This window comes from Perissodus microlepis, chromosome 23 (assembly GCF_051167445.1).
Source record: "Perissodus microlepis isolate ML-2025 ecotype Zambia chromosome 23, ASM5116744v1, whole genome shotgun sequence".
Classification (NCBI taxonomy): domain Eukaryota; kingdom Metazoa; phylum Chordata; class Actinopteri; order Cichliformes; family Cichlidae; genus Perissodus; species Perissodus microlepis.
In genome coordinates this window covers 12,376,060-12,393,693 of record NC_140482.1, presented here as the reverse complement: position 1 = coordinate 12,393,693, position 17,634 = coordinate 12,376,060, and the positions used below count along the sequence as shown (strand labels likewise).

At 44.7% G+C, this 17,634-nt stretch overlaps 1 protein-coding gene across 2 annotated transcripts in view; it reads right to left on the bottom strand.

Annotated features, from left to right (window-relative positions):
- The window catches only part of LOC146360990 (cholecystokinin receptor-like), a 64,706-nt gene that overhangs the window by 30,689 nt on the left and 16,383 nt on the right, over window positions 1-17,634 (bottom strand). The window contains exons 1-2 of one of the 2 annotated variants that reach the window (XM_084921347.1): window positions 9,050-9,136; window positions 8,261-8,509 (exon numbers count right to left, since the gene is read on the bottom strand). In XM_084921347.1, coding sequence (XP_084777473.1) covers window positions 8,261-8,507 — 247 coding nt within the window. In that variant the 5' untranslated portion in view covers window positions 8,508-8,509; window positions 9,050-9,136. Of the gene's footprint in view, window positions 1-8,260; window positions 8,510-9,049; window positions 9,137-17,634 lie in introns of those variants that run through there. The other variant, XM_084921346.1, reaches the window with a different exon arrangement.

Below are 17,634 nucleotides of genomic sequence, written 5' to 3'. Positions count from 1 at the left end.
CCTCTCTTCTCCTTAGTTAGTGCCAGCCACCACTGTGATTTTGTACACGCCTTGAAAACTACCGTGTCTCATCGTGTGTCTTTCTTTCATAGCCACGCACCAAGTTGCCGGATGCAAATCTCCGCCAAAGAGCTCCCATCCAGACGCTGGACCTCCTGACAGTCCCACGGGTTGTTCACCCAGTTCACCTGCCTGCCTCCCTGCCTCAACGCCAGGAATTTCGGACCACTCACCCGGACCACTCACCCCTCCACGCCACTACAGACCACCCGCGGCAAGTAAGCAGTACTTAGGAAGATTCAGAACAAACAGCTTGCCCATATTCCTCCCGAACCATACCTGAACGTCTATACTCTATTTTCAGTGACTCTGACCCTTTCCCCGGACCCAGGTTGACTCTCCCTCCAGCCCAATGCTCAGAACAGCTGTTTTCCACTGACAAATGACCAGATTGCTCACTTAGCTCAGGCTGCATAAACCACTTAGGTTTAGTTGTTGTATTTAGCATTTGTTAAACTCACATTCCAGTTGTGAACACTTGTTGGGAAAATAAACGTTGTCACTGAAACTACTTACGTGCTGTTCGGCGCCCAGCATTTGAGTCCTTTCTCTTTTGAGGCGGCCTCGGGCATATTAAAATGTTGTCATTCTAATTTTATTTTCAAACGAAAGCCAATGACAGGGAGATATTTTCTTTCTTTTCTAAGTGCATGTCTCATGTGTCTTAGTTACTGCTTCTTTTGATAGAGTTTTCAGATGCACTGATCAAAGCTTCACTGTCTGCAACTTGGCAGAATTGTGAGGATTTTGTTTGACGAGAGGATTTTCTGCTGAAATTCTGGATGAGGTGCTGACAAATTAATTACTAGACAACTAACCGAACCAAATGTTTACATTTTCCCCCTGCACTGTCTCTGCTCTGCTCCAAATGAAGATGCTCTAATCCTTTTTTTTTTTTTTTTTCATTAAACCTGACTCAAGTCAACACTCACAGCCTGATAACTGGCTTTTGAAGCTCTGAAGTTTGTTGTTGCATCTCTCGGCACACCTCAGCCTGGGAGAAAAGATTTGCATTCCTCAGGTGAAACCATGCCTGTTTATTCTAGTAACACCTAATTTTCTGCTGAAGGATGGCCTCAAGAAGTGCAAAGGTCTTAAAACTATACCAGTGGAATTAGTGTGTTACAGGTGCCAGATATCCTTACAGCTGTTTCTGTTCAGAAGTTTACTGTAAGGTTACATGGCTTTTGGGCCGTGCTGACTTAACCTTTTAATTGCCACTTTCTGTGTCTTTGTGAATTTACCAGCAGTGTGTTATTCATGACCTTGTATTGTTTACAGTGCAGAGGTCACTGTGAGAAAGTGTGCATACAGATGCGCTGCGCTAACATCTACATCACTTTTTCCACAGCAGAGGGTTAATCGTGGGATCTAATCACATGATTTACAGCAGGACACACCACTGGCTAATATTTTTTCTTACGACGGGGCCTGGAGTGAAGCTACTCCAGGGGAGAAGCCCTGGGAATTTTTAAGAGACAATGCACAACTATATTGTGCATGTCTAACAGTGCTAAGCTGACATAGGGCAAAAGAGGGTTTTCCGGGGAAGTTTTCATTTTTAAATTGCAGAGACCGTGACATGAGAGATATGGAAGGATTGACTGAGGCGCAGATGCAGACCATGACTGGGAAGGAACGCTTCAAGAGAACCAGTGAGAAGCAGGAACCATCTCCAGGACAACTGACAAACGACAGTGGGCTGCACCACTGGGCTTCCAAAGGATTGTCACGAGGAGATTTCGCACAGCAAAATCTTAAATAAAATGAAAGAGTTTCGACGTTGACGTTGAGGAAGACAACTAAGGTGTACGACGTGCTCTGCCTTAAATCTACAGCCGCGTTGGAACAGAAATCGAGGAATGAAGAGAGCGTGCCAAGCTCCAAAGGTGACAGCGCAGAGGGAGATCAGCGTTGGAATTATGACTCTGTAGACGGCACAGACACCAGGAGCCATGACTGTGACTGAGAATGACCACCTAATGCTGTTTCACTTTGCCATGCAAAGTACTTTGACACTCTGGAGAAGGCCTGTCCTCTGTATCATTGTTGTTGCCATTTGCACGTGGGAGCTTAGATTGTGGGGAAGATTAAAGATGAACAAGGGGTGGTGGGAGAACAGTGAAGTGAGAATACACAGTGTGAAACTCCTTTAAGTGTACAATAATGTTGATGTGATATACAGAATGTCAGGAAAGAAATTCTGGTTTTAATGTGATTCTTGATTTAAGAATCAAAGGGTGAGATTGTATAGGAATTTTTTTCACTTATGTATTAATCACATTATTGTATGATGCCTTGGTGCCACTGGATTTTAACATGTCTGACACTCATACGTTAAGAGGGGGTGTAGTAAGGATGTTGGGGGAAACAGGAACTCCACAGGAAGAGTCTTTTGTCTCTTCGAGGACTCTGGGAGGTAGCAAGGGAGTGTGAACCTTAAGGTGTGAAACAGCTGTGTACTGCCTTTTGTTCATGGAGAAGGTATTTAACTGAGAGCCATGCTAGGCTCAGAGAGACTCTGCTGACTGTCTGTCCCGCGGACATGCAGGGGCTCCACAAGCTTGTTTGTATGTTCTTTGTGTGTTTGGATTAAAAAATGTTAGCTACCGCTCACCGCTTGTCTGCAGGCTTTATTTAAATGGAAAACTTCCACAATACGCGGTACGGATCGGGTAGACCCGATTTGTACAGTCCGACTTTGCACATGCGCAGTAAGGATTGGGGAGTCCTGATCCGTAACTATCTTTTTATTTTTCGTTTTTGTCTACATTATATTGAAATGTTTCATTATTGGAAACATTTTAAGAGATACTTATTATTCTTAACAGATACTCTGACCTGTAACTATCGTAAAACGCTTCGACCGGAAGTAGACATCTTTCGCGCATACGGGGTATCGATCGGGTTTCCGGTACGGATCAGGTAGTGACAGTGTACTTCAAATGCATACTCCAAATGCGCCGTCGATTTCCCCACATATCAAGCGTGGTCCGGTGCACGCGTCGTGGTCCCATATATCCCACAATTCATAGCGCGGTGGTGGGTGTGGATAATTTTGCCGCAAAATACGGCAGAAGGGAGCGGCCGAAGAGTGAACTGTCAAAAGTAAGTACTGAATATGATGTCACTTATTTATGTGCGAATGTTTAATAATGAAGAACATTAAAACATTACTGTTGGCCACATGTCGGCAAAGTTATTTGACATTAGTGATGTTTGTACTTTAAGCGTTTACTTGGTTTTAAAGCCTCTACTTCAATATATATATATATATATATATATATATATATATATATATATATATATATATATATATATATATATATATATATATAGTCGACCTTAATCTTACAGAGAATGTGATGATTTTATGGATAATTAAAGTCAGTCATATATCCACAAACACAACAAGCTGAAAGTCAGTGATGCTGCTCTGTTTGTAGTCCTGAATATCACGGCACAAGCAGGATTCACTGTACTGTTAATGTTAGCGATGTTATATTGCTGCCTCTGTTCGGTGGTGTCGAGCCAAACGGAGGGTACACGCAGGACATTCTGGAGATATATCTCTCGATTGCCCTGAAAACAGCTTGTTTATCCTAAATGATGGGTGATTGAGGAGAAGGAGGCATGGGCAGCTCTGCTTAGATTGCTGCCACTGGGCCTCAGAGATGAATAGAAAATGAATGGATTCTAACCCTCAGTAAATTGAAAACCATTCTTCCCTAAATACAGGGACAGGGTCAGAGCACTTGCCATCTTCTTAGACATTGCAGGGTTCAGAATCTTGGTTTAAGAAATTATTCAATACAACCATAGGTCAAACACATGAACCAAAAAAGGCAGAAAAATCAAAGGTTTAAAACAAAAAACAAAACAAAACTACAGCTCTCAATATGACAAGCAACTATAATAGGGGGATAGAGGAAATGCCAAAAAGAAAGTTGACTGTTAATAGGACTCTTTAAGACATGAAATCATGAATAACACTTTGTTTTTCAAGACTGAGCTCAGGTCCTTCCTCTCCTTTTCTCTCAATATCTGTCCCCATTTTCTAACTTTCACTAGTTTCTGATCTCACTGCCTAATGACACCAGGGCTATGACTGCTGGGATTTCAATTGTACTGCATAAAATATGAACTGGCCTGACAGAAGTTTGGTTTCCTGTCAGTCCAGTCATGTGTCTGTGGCAATAATCCAATCAGACCACAATTTAAATGGAGAGATTAGGTGCTGAGTTGGGGTGTCGTAAAAGTTCCTTGAAAAATGAAAAATCATCCCTTCAAATACAATGTTCTGATGAATTAATGTTATCTTTTATTAAATTCATATTATCCAATAAAAGACTTCCTTGAGTTTCCAAACATAAAATGAGAGGCAGAGCTTTCAGCTATCACACTCTTCTCGTGTGGAACCAGCTCTCAGTTCTAATTTTAAAATCAGTGTTTTGATAAAGATTAATTCGTTTAGATAGTTGGACTTGAAGCCGGTGGCCTTAAACTACTCTGCAGTTATGCTGCTACACTATGAATATTAAATCACCCATCCAAATCATTGAATCAGGTGTTCCCGTCACTTCCATGGCCACAGGTGTATAAAATAAAGTATCTAGGAATGCAAGCTGCTCCTACAAACAGTTGTGAAAGATTGGATTGCTCTCAGGAGCTCAGTGAATACTGTCATGAAACTGTCATGAGTCATAAAATTTCCTTGCCGTTAACTATTTCACAGTCCACTGTTAGTGGAATTATAACAAACTGGAAGAAATTGGGAAAGACTGCAACTCAGCCACAAAGTGCTAGGCCATGTAAATTCACAGAGCGGGGTCAGCAGAGGTCACCAACTTTCTACAGAGTCAATCACTACAGACCTTCAAACTTCATGTAGAGTTCAGATTAGCTCAAGAACAGCGGGTAGAGCGCTTCATGGAACGAGTTTCCATGGCTGACCAGCTGGTACAAACCATGCTTCCACTGGACTCTAGACTCTTGTCCAACATCAGTGTCTGACCTCATAAATTTGCTTCTAGAAGAATGGCCAGAAATTCCCATAAACATACTCCCAAACCTTGTGGAAAGCGTTCCCAGAAGAGCTGAAGCTGTTATAGCTGCAAAGGGTGATGTGGCATCATGTTAAACTCAATGGATTAAGAATGGGATTTAACTCGATTTCACGTGAGTTTGAAGGCAGACAATACTTTTGGCGATAAAGTGTATGAATAAGAGATGGTCTCTTGGTGTGCCAGCAGTTACTTTACTGTTGGAGGTCTCTTCCTCTTAAAAGGGAGTTTGTTTTTCCCCACTGTCTCTAGTTTTGGATTGTTGCAGTTATGCTCTTATATTTTATGGTCTTCACCTTTCAATAAAAAAAGCTTGTGCTGTACTGATCAGCAGCAGAAAACTGAATTTGTATCAGGATGATCACTGTTTTTCAGTTCACCTGGTTCTAATGTTGTGTCTGATCGGTGCATTATAATGAGCAGTATTATGAAGGATGGGTGTACAAACGTGTACACAATACATATTTTTTGACTAGGTATAGTGACATGTTAGCAACCATGTCCAATCCAGAGAATAGAAAGACTAGTGGTAACACTGTAGATCATTTGAGGTTATCTCACCAAGAGTGACTCCTTCATGTTTTGCAAACACCGGCTGACAAAATGTATTACCCTGCTAGAAGAGTTCCCTCATCATCTTTTAAGACATCTTAATCATTTCATAGGGAGAAAATGAAATGCTTTGACAGTTTTTTTTTTGCATAGATGCAGCAAAGAATGATCAACATCTGCAGAAGAAGACACCATGCTAATTCCTGTGGTCCAGTGCTTCATCATTTTACTCATTCATTATGAGACTACTTTGTAGCTTAACTAAAACAAGCATAAAATTAAAGAAAAGTGACCAAAAAATCAAAAAGTTTGTATTTTAAGTCCAAAGCAGCTGCCCCTCCTGCTCTCTTCCTCCTTATCACAGCTGAGAGAGCCCAGTAATTGAAAAGGAGATTCGGCAAGCCTGTCCTCACAGATGGTGCGTTGCATTTCTGAAACAATAATAGGATTGCGATCCTGACCGTTCGATATCGTTTCTCGACCATTCAAAAGCTCAAAGTGGAGCAAAGAGACAAAGTACTGCAGTCTATCTCAGTTTCGTGGCACTCTCTTTTGCTTTCAGTCTGACTCAGGCCTCACGTGGCACCTCAACTCTGGCCTGATGAGAGCCAGCTCATCGCTAAGTCACACTCCTGAAGATGTGTGACTGTTCGAGCACTTTCAGAGTGATGGTTAAAAGAAGCCCAGAGAAAAGCCTCTTTGCGAGACAGACCCTTGTTAAATATCAAGTAATTTTAGGCAGGAGGATCACAGGGTCTGATCAGCTGTGAGTCACAAAAGAAGGCCAGATTTCTCTTTTAGAAGAATAAAACACATAAAGCCCAATGACCAAATGGATCTCATATATTTAATTTAAAAAAGAACATGATAATAATCACATTAATGTAAACTCTCCCTTATTCTGGTTGTGCTAGTTGTGTAAGATTTCTGAAATAATGAGCCCAATCCGTATGTAACCAGGTCATAAATTACATATTGTTATATTTACACAAAATGTGTTCTAGACCCCAAACCGTTCCTTTTATACCTGATTTTTAGGACCTCCAAGCCTGCAGTTCATTATCAGTTAGAGCCCCTCCTCATTCTTCTTCTTCAGTGCAACCCTATAAATACAGGGTACCCCTTTGGCCTCACCCCTTTTCTACAATTCCCCTGTGGGAGAGGTTGGTGTCATTTCTTTACCAGCACTGTAAAACACACATATAATTTATATTTAGCCACCCTGATGTTTCTGATTGTGTTTTTAGTTCAATTATTGTCATCACTGTGCCTGTCTTTGTTAGATGCTGTAAATGTGTAGTACATGTCTGCCACATACGTGTTATAGGCACAGTCTATGCTAGCATGAATAGATCCTTCTTGCTGGCTTGGAAGTTGTGGTGGGTTAAGCTAAGCCTCTTCCCTACTGTTTGTATTTGGTTGTAGGAGCTGGAGCGGGCAAGTTAATGACTTGGAGGCCTGTGTTTCTTTTACCATTCATTGTCAGACACAGAGCAGGAACACAACAGTTACATGTACAAAAGTGGCCTTTTTACTTTTCTTATTCCATGCAAAAATACATAAATCAATAACTTTTCATTTGCATAAAGTAATTGAATTCATGAATTGTTTATACCACAGCTTTTCACGCTGTGTTATTAGCCTAACTTTCTGTCACCGTTTGAAACTTGATCAAAATTCTGTTGTGTGAATCAACGGCCTGAAGTTCTCCTCTAAAAGAAGAAACAGACATAGAAATATGTATGCAGTATCTCCTCCTGTCCTCTCTTTCATACATCTTTCTTTCCTGGAAAATAAATCAAACCCTGCTTGAGCTACTTGATCACATTTTTATTGGTGTCTGTATGAATGCATGGCAGGGATGAGAAGGAGAAAAAAAGAATGTGTAGAGTATGCAGGTGAGACTGTGGGCTGACATTACTTTCTGATTTGTTGGACAAGTAAGTGCATGGCATTGCCCGGAAGGAATATCAATATTATACAACAAACTGGCTGATTTAATAACTCTTAATAAAGGTGTCAGATGCCGTTCAGGATCATCCCGGCCCACTTCATCCCCTGATTACCAGCTGTCACATTAACATCAGGCTCCTTTTCTGTAGTGCATGTGAATTGTAAATGAACTGGTGCTTATATATATATAAATGTCACATCTCCCATTCAGCTAAATCCATTAAACAGGTAGCATTTATTGTAGTGACTACAGTGGGTTTTATTTTTACTAATTTCTTTAGAGTGTGAGACTTCTGCACTGGTGTTTAGCTGCTGTTGTTTGCTGCACACAAGACAGTGATCCATTTTCCCTTCCTACAGCAATCCGCCTCACTGTCAATCATGGCTTTTGATGTGTTGTGCTCTTATAATGAGGCAGCTTTGCAGTTCAGTTATGTAGCACCAGTTTATAAAAACAGTTGCTCAGAGCATGTTATACTGTAAGATAAAGACCCTAAAATAGTCCCTACAAACACACAGGTCAGATGATCCCTTCTTTGAAAAACAGCACAGGAAGTGGATCTCTTTAAATGCCTCATATACTAAAAGTGTACAGTTCAGCTCAGGTTTGGTATCAAAAGTCTCATGCTCACCCATTAAGTAGGTGACAATCTTGCACATGGTGGCTCCAAAGATGAAGTCCTCTAGCATGTTGGGGATGAGTGTAAAGGGCATACAGAAAATGGCCATCATCAGGTCGCTGACCGCCAGCGACAGCAGGAAGGAGTTGGTGACCGTCCGCATGCGCTTGTTCAGCATCAGGACCACGATGATCAGGAGGTTGCCGAAGACGCTGAGCAGGAAGATGAGCGAGTAGAGCAAAATACGCAAGGAGTCCATCTCTGATAGACACAAAGAGACACAGGGCATTTTCAGTTATAGGAAGGAATATTGTAAGCTTCTCTTAATAAAAGTTTAGTTTCCAGGAGGAAGTATTTTGTGCTACTTTAGTCCTGGGAGAGAAGAAATTGTACTTGTAACAGTAATAAACAAAGAATAAAAGCAAATAAAAGCAGCATAAGATGAACACGGGTGCATTAATTGAACTGGCTGGCTGACAAACGTCTTTCACCAGGATCTATACACCCAAATTAATCCAAAAGCAGTTTTATTCATTTGCATGCAAATGCAAGTAATACTTTAATTATTCATGCAACCCTTGTATTAAATTAGATATGAATTAATAAAAAGAAAACATCAAGATAAGAAAATTTAAAATGAGATAATTGCATCAATACATGAAGACAACAGCCTGGATCAGGTTGTTCCCCTGGGAAATAAGACTCTGAGCACATAAACAACACCAAACTCTATTACAAGGCAGAATAACTTGGCTTAATCAATATCTTAAATCGTGCTAATGTCAATATTCCTCTCCTCACCCTGTGAATGGAAGCATTAGTAGTAATCTTCAAGAAAAAGATGAAGATAGACAATATCACAAGCACGGAGCCGACCGTGTCAGGTGGCTCACTTGGGAATATAACCCAAACTGGAAAAATAAGATCAAAATTAAACAGTTCTCTTTTCATCAACAATAATATCCTTTCAGTTTGTAGGGGCAGGAGGAGGAGCAAGATTTGAGCAACAGCCAGATGTAATTCCAGGCCACAGTCATCAAAACGACTACAGTGAGATGCAAAAGCGACTAAGAAGAGATACAAATGACAAAAAAATCATAAAGAGACATAAATGACTACAAACTGATGCATAATGACTGAAAATAGACACAAAGTCACTGATTAGAAGGTAAATGACAACTGAACAACACTAACAAAGTTACAAAAAAAGAAAAAAAAATATCAGTTGAGATTGTCATGACTACAAAAACAAAGATAATGACTACATGCTTGTGAAAACAATGACACAAAGACGCAAAGTGCATAGTGACTACAAAGGCTCCGATACAGATACAGGGTTAAGCAAAAACATAGACTGGTTTAATTATACAAATTGATCATACAGACATGTGGTGGCATGCACTGAGATCTTAAAAAAATAATATAATGAAACAGTCATCTACAGTGTGTTTCATAAGATTTCCTTCTTTCAGCGCTGCCATACAGCTAAGCATCAGTGGGTGCTGGACGGCCCAGCCAGAGGGTTTTTGGGATGCTCCCTTCACTAACACCAGCCTGCCACAGCGAGTCTGTTTGAGAATGAGAGTATCTGACAGGACAAGGTCGGGGCTGGCCATGTGCTGACTGAGTCCTCTGATTAAACACAGAGACATGCGAGAAGTCCGGAGGTTTACAGCAGAGCCTGCGCACAGAATGTAGCACATCACCTTTAAGGCAAGCATTGCTCATCAGGAGTAGAAGCAGGACACAAACAGCGCGTGTTTGTGGGGCTTAAAACGCATCTTTGTGCCACAGTGAACAGTGAGCCCTTACTGAATCCTGTTAAAAAGAGAGTTTTTCCTTCCCACTGTCGGCATCTGATTGTGGGGGTTTCTTTCTAATATTTTAGGGTCTTTATCTTGCAATTTAAAACACTTTGAAGTGACTGTTGTTGTCCTCCCACACAGACGCATATTTTGAATTTCAATGTTTGCAAAACTTAAAGACCCACATAAATTACTCAGTTTTTAGAATTTGACTCAGTGCTTTTAATAATAAGGTGTGTCTGATAGTATTTAATTTAACACACACTTTTACACACCATCCATCCCATCCATTTTCTTCCGCTTATCCGACCGGGTCGCGGGGGCAGCAGCCTAAGCAAAGAGGCCCAGACCTCCCTCTCCCCAGCCACCTCCTCCCAGGCCAGCCGAGAGATATAATCTCTCCAGCGTGTCCTGGGTCTGCCCCGGGGCCTCCTCCCGGTGGGACATGCCTGGAACACCTCACCCAGGAGGCGCCCAGGGGGCATCCTTGTCAGATGCCCGAACCACCTCAGCTGGCTCCTTTCGATGTGGAGCAGCAGCGGCTCTACTCTGAGCCCCTCCCGGATGGCCGAACTTCTCACCCTATCTCTAAGGGAGAGGCCAGCCACCCTTCGGAGGAAGCTCATTTCTGCCGCTTGTATCCGCGATCTCGTTCTTTCGGTCACTACCCACAGCTCGTGGCCATAGGTGAGGGTAGGGACGTAGATCGACCGGTAAATTGAGAGCTTCGCTTTTACACTCAGCTCCCTCTTCACCACGACGGACCGGTGCAGCGTCTGCATTACTGCAGCTGCAGCCCCAATCCATCTGTCGATCTCCGGCTCCCTTCTCCCATCACTTGCGAACAAGACCCCGAGATACTTGAACTCCTCCACTTGGGGCAGGAACTCATCCCCGACCCGGAGTGGGCACTCCACCCTTTTCCGGCTGAGAACCATGGCCTCAGATTTGGAGGTGCTGATCCTCATTCCCGCTGCTTCACACTCGGCTGCGAACCGTTCCAGTGCGAGCTGGAGGCCCTCACCCGATGAAGCCAACAGAACCACATCATCCGCAAAAATCAGAGATGAGATTCTGAGGCCACCAAAGCGAAAGCCCTCCGCCACTTGGCTGCGCCTAGAAATCCTGTCCATAAAAATTATGAACAGAACCGGAGACAAAGGGCAGCCCTGGCGGAGCCCATCACCCACCGGGAATGAGTCCGACTTATTGCTGGCAATGCGAACCAAGCTCTTGCAACGGCTGTATAGGGATCAAATGGCCCGTAGCAATGGGCCAGACACCCCATACTCCCGCAACACCTCCCACAGGACACCCCAAGGGACACGGTCGAATGCCTTCTCCAAGTCCACAAAACACATGTAGACTGGTTGGGCAAACTCCCATGCACCCTCAAGTATCCTCGAGAGGATAAAGAGCTGGTCCAGTGTTCCGCGACCAGGACGAAAACCGCATTGTTCCTCCTGTATCCGAGGTTCGACTAGCGGACGAACTCTCCTTTCCAGCACCCTGGCATAGACTTTCCCAGGGAGGCTGAGGAGTGTGATCCCCCTGTAGTTGGAACACACCCTCCGGTCCCCCTTCTTAAAGATGGGGACCACCACCCCGGTCTGCCAGTCCACGGGTACTGCCCCTGATCTCCACGCAACATTGCAGAGGCGTGTCAACCAGGACAGCCCTACAACGTCCAGAGCCTTCAGGAACTCGGGGCGGACCTCATCAACACCAGGGGCTCTGCCACCAAGGAGTTGTTTAACTGCCTCAGTGACCTCGCCCCCGGAAATTGGCGGGTCATTCCCCTCATCCCCAGACTCTGCTTCCTCCTCGGAAGACGTGTCAGTGGGATTAAGGAGGTCCTCGAAGTATTCCTTCCACCGCCTGACAATTTTCTCAGTCGACGTCAGCAGCGCTCCGCCAGCACTATACACAGTGCAGGTAGAGCACCGCTTTCCCCTCCTGAGACGCCTGACGGTTTTCCAGAATCTCTTCGAGGCAGTCCGAAAGTCTTTTTCCATGGCCTCTCCAAACTCCTCCCACACCCGAGTTTTTGCTTCAGCCACTGCCCGAGACGCATTCCGCTTGGCCTGTCGATACCTGTCGGCTGCCTCGGGAGTCCCACAGGCTATCCAAGCCCGATAGGACTCTTTCTTCAGCCTGGTGGCTCCCTTCATCTCTGGTGTCCACCATTTGGTTCAGGGATTACCACCACGGCAGGCACCAACCACCTTGCGGCCACAGCTCAATGCAGCAGCTTCGGCAATTGAGACGCTGAACATGGTCCATTCGGACTCAATGTCCCCAGTCTCCCTCGGAATGCTGTTGAAGCTCTGCCGGAGGTGTGCGTTGAAGATCTCGTGGACTGGGGCCTCTGCTAGACATTCCCAGCACACCCTCACTACGCATTTAGGTGCACCAGGTCTGTCCAGCGTCCTCCCCCGCCACCTGATCCAACTCACCACCAGGTGGTGATCAGTTGACAGCTCAGCCCCTCTCTTTACCCGAGTGTCCAGAACATATGGTCGCAGGTCTGGTGATACGATTACAAAATCGATCATCGACCTACGGCCTAGAGCGTCCTAGTGCCACGTGCACTTATGGACACTCTTATGTTCGAACAAGGTGTTTGTTATGGCCAAACTGTGATTAGCACAGAAGTCCAATAACAAAGCACCGCTCGGGTTCAGATCAGGGAGGCCGTTCCTCCCAATCACGCCCCTCCAGGTCTCGCTGTCGTTACCCACGTGAGCATTGAAGTCTCCCAGCAGGACAACAGAGTCTCCAGGTGGAGCACCGTCCAGCACCCCACCCCCCCCCCACCGTGCTGGACGGTGCCCGACCCGTTCCCCGACCCTAATGCGCAGGGAACAAACCCTCTCATCCACCAGGAAAAACCCCAACGTACCGGCAGAAAGCCGAGGGGATATTAGAATACCCACCCCAGCCCGCCGCCTCTCACCAGGGGCAACTCCAGACTGAGACAGAGTCCAGCCCCTCTCCAGGAGACTGGTTCCAGAGCCCAAGCCATGCGTAGAGGTGAGCCCGACTATATCTAGCCGGTACCTCTCAACCTCACGCACTAACTCAGGTTCCTTCCCCACCAGAGAGGTGACATTCCATGTCCCTATTGCCAGTCTTGGCAGCCGGGGGTCAGTCCGCCAGGGCCTCCACTCCTGGCCGCCACCCGGCACACAATGCACCCCACCCCTATGGCGCCTCCTGCGGGTGGTGGGCCTGCGGGAGGATGGGCCCATGTCTCCTCTTCGGGCTGTGCCCAGCCGGGCCCCATGGACTAAGGCCCGGCCACCAGACGCTCACCCTCGGGCACCCTCCCCGGGCCTGGCTCCAGGGCGGGGCCCCGGTAACCCTATCCCGGGCAGGGTAAACTGTTCCCTCGATGTTCTTTTCATAAGGGTCTTCTGAATCGCTCTTTGTCTGGTCCCTCACCCAGGACCAATTTGCCATGGGAGACCCTACCAGGGGGCAAAAGCCCCCAGACAACATAGCCCCTGGGATCCCTGGGACACACAAACCCCTCCACCACGATAAGGTAGCGATTCAAGGAGGAGGACTTTTACACACTTGAAAGCCTATTGCCCAAGCTGTTGAACCGCAGCTGCTACAGTTATGTGACTTCAGTGTGCACATTAAAATGATGTATTTTTGATCTTTTGTCATTATTGTTTTGCTATCTTATTACCAACTTGCCCCATGTCCTCTGCTGTTTGCCTAATAGCTGTGCTTGTCTCTGTGTGGGTGTATTTACAAGTATTTTATGAAACACTGTGGGATAAATTGTGCCTTATGAGTGTGTGCAGCATGACATTACTTTTTAGTGTGAGAAAAAAAAGCTCTTTGTATCGCTGCTTTTATCCTGCTTCTGTGACTTAACTCTAAGCTTAATTGGCTGGAGAGCATCTTGCCAAAGGAGTGAAGATGAAAGTTGATTCAAGCTGGCATATTCACAGTAATGTCCTCCCTATAAATAGACAAATTAAATAACATTTTTAAAGCAAACTATGAAAAAAGTTTGTCTGCAGTAACAAGTACAGAGTGATTAGACGGTCCGGTTTTGAACCCAAGACATTGCAGGTTAATGCTGATCACCTCTGCCACGTGAGAGATTCTGTCCCCCTTAACTGCAAGTATGAATTATTCCTTTGATGGAGAAGAGTCCTCCGCTTTTTGAAGCTGTTTCATTAGCCAAAGATTGCCCATTTCAGAGATGTGACAGCATTCTGCCATGCTCACATGGGCTACTTTTACATTAATGTTCCTCATAATAACAACTTTTTAACTACAGGAGGGTATGCATACCTTTAAACATTCTATTCCGTCCAAACCTGGTTCGCCCAGAGTTTTCTTCCAGTTCAAAAGGGACTTTTTTCCTCCTTCCAACAAGTCCTTCCTCATAGGTCTCATCCGATTGTTAAGGTTTGTCTCTAATATTTTAGGGTTTTTGCCTTACAATATAAAGCCCCTTGGGGTAACTGTTGTTGTGATTTGCTGCTATATAAATAAAACTGAGTAGAGTTGAGTTGAGTTAAATTCCATTCTTTTCATCATTTGAGCAATGTGTGGATGTCGGATGCTGCAGATGTTGCTATGCCCCTCTCACACAGGGTCAAAGGGAAAAAGCCTTCTTCTGGATCACAGAGGATTGTTTTAATCTTATTGCATTTTTTTTACTTGATTTGACAGGTGAGGCATGGATAGTTGTGATTGCTGTCATGACCTTTAAAGCAGGGGTGTCCAACTCCAGGCCTCAAGGGCCGGTGTCCTGCAGGTTTTAGATGTGTCCTTGATCCAACACAGCTGATTTAAATGGCTAAATTACCTCCTCAACATGTCTTGAAGTTCTCCAGAGGCCTGGTAATGAACTAGTCATTTGATTCAGGTGTGTTGACCCAGGGTGACCCAGGACAGCGGCCCTCGAAGCCTGGAGTTGTACACCCCTGCTTTAAAGTGTTCAGCCAGACACAAAGCTAACGCATTCAGATCCCATCACATCAGGGGAACATATACTCAGGGAAAAAAATTATTTGAACCCCTGCTGATTTGGTACGTTTACCTGCTAACAAAGAAATGATCAGTCTATAATTTCAGTGGTAGGTTTATTTGAACAGTGAGAGACAAAACAATAGCCAACAAATCCAGAAAAATGCATTTCAAAAAACTTAGAAATTAATTTGCATTTTCATGAAGGAAATAAGTATTTGACCCCTTTGCAAAACGTGCTTCAGCACTTGGTGACAAATCACAGAGGTCAGATGTGTCTTATAGTTGGCCACAAGTTTTGCACACATCTCAGGGGAGATTTTGTCCCACTCCTCTTTGGAGATCCTCTCCAAGTCATTAATGTTTCATGGCTGATGTATGGCAACTGTAACCTTCAGCTTCCTCCACAGATTTTCTATGGGATTAAGGTCTGGAGGCCACTCCGAAATCTTATTATGCTTCTTCTTGAGCTTCTTCTTCAGCCTTGGCCGTGTCATGTCATGCTGGAATACCCACCCACGATGCATTTTCAATGCCCTGGCTGAGGGAAGGAGGTTCTCACCCAAGATTTGATGGTACATGGACCCATCCATCCTCCATTTGATGCAGTGTAGTCCTGTCCCCTTAGCAGAAAAACACCCCAAAGCATACTGTTTCCAACTCCATGTTTGACGGTGGGGACAGGGTTCTTGGAGTCATAGGCAGCATTCTTCCTCCTCCAAAGTTGAGTTGATGCCAAATAGCTCAATGTTGGTCTCACTTGATCACAACACTGTCACTCAGTCCCCCTCTGAATCATTGAGATGTTCAGTGGCAAACTCCAAACAGGCCTGTGCTTTCTTGAGCAGGGGAACCTTGCAGGAACTGCAAGATTTCAGTCCTTCACGGGGTAGTGTGTTACCAAATGTTTTCTTGGTGAATATGGTACCAGCTGCCTTGAGATCATTGACAAGTTCCTCCTGAATAGTTCTGGGCTGGTTCCACACTGCTCTTATTATCTCATTATCATGAGATCTTACATGGAGCTCAAGACCGATGGAGATTAACAGTTATTTTATGGTTCTTCCACTGGCGAATAATGGCACCAACTGTTGTCACCTTCTCACCCAGCTGCTTGGCGATGGTCTTTTAGCCCATTCCAGCCTTGTGTAGGTCCACATTCTTGTCACTGACATCCTTGGAAAGTGCTTTGGGCTTGGACATGGTGCAGAGTTTAGAATCTGAATAGATACCTGCGTAAAATAAACCTGTGAGCCAGAAATCTTGCTGATTGATATTGAGGATCAACTACCTATTTCCTTCATGAAAATGCGAAGAAGTTTGTAACTTTTTTGAAATGCATTTTTCTGGATTTTTTGTCTTTGTTCTGTGTCTCACTGTTCAGATAAACCTACCATTGAAATTATAGACTGATCATTTTGTTGTTAGTTAGGGCAGACTTAACAAATCAGCAGGGTTTAAAATAAATCTGGCGGGGGGCTAAAGACAACCACTTTCAGTAACTAATAAGATGTAACTGGAACATGCGTTTGATTTTCACATTCAGAATCAGCACTACATTGTGAGGCTTTCATCATTAATTCCAAGCAGTAAGCTGTCACTGGCTCAGCAGCCTCTATCGTGTTAGATTTTACGTGATCCAGCCAAATGAAAATGGAATTATGTCTTCATTGAGCACCAGCGGTATACTGGCTCCCTTGAGCCTTATATCTGCAGAACAATTCACTTTGCTTCCTTTGACTCCCTCAAGCGTGACAACTGTGCACAAATCAAAAGGCATCTAAAAACATGTGAATGAAAGGACAGGGTTCACCTCTCAAATGTTCAAGCCTTGACCCAGGGCTGGGTCTGTTTCTTTAACCTTTATATTGCTCTATTTGCATCCTATTGGCTGCTGCAATGCAAACTGTAATTATGTTTTCCCACAAGGTTCATTAAAGTTTCATCACATCACTTCACGTTGTCTTATCTTTACGAGAGGATTAGCACAACTTCATAGGCACAGCAAGCCATTTAAAAGTGTTGTCACGTTTTACAGCATCCAGAGGATGGTCGTTGTACTCCAACCCACCTCTGGCGCTGGTGCCCTACCCTCAATTTTAAATGCATTTAGACACTGAGGGTTTTCGGGAGGAGCCGTGCTGCTCTCTGAGAGGAAGCTAGTACCATGCTCTCCTGAGTTTTAAATGCACTTTAGAACAGCACACAACAACATTACATATGAGCGGGCGTAGGGAGGTTTGAGGTCTTCACTCACCCCGGTTCTGTTAGCCGTCAGGGCTGGGGGGCTGGGAGGAGGTGCTGGCCGTCAGACTGGGGTCTGGGATGCGGGGCCTCCCTGCTACTGCAGATAAGGAGGTGGTCCGCTTGCCTCCACCCCAGAGAGAAGGGTTACATCTCCTGGGTCTAGGTGCGGCTTGCCCCTCTGGGGGCGGGGGTACCTGGACCTGGGATATAGAGTATGTTTGGGGAGTGCGACTGTCTGTGCAGTGTCTATTTGTGTCTGTCTACACGTTGGGTGAGTGCCGAGTATTTGGTTGTGCATATGGGGGTGGGAATGCACGTCTGTGTCCGCGTGTGCCTGTT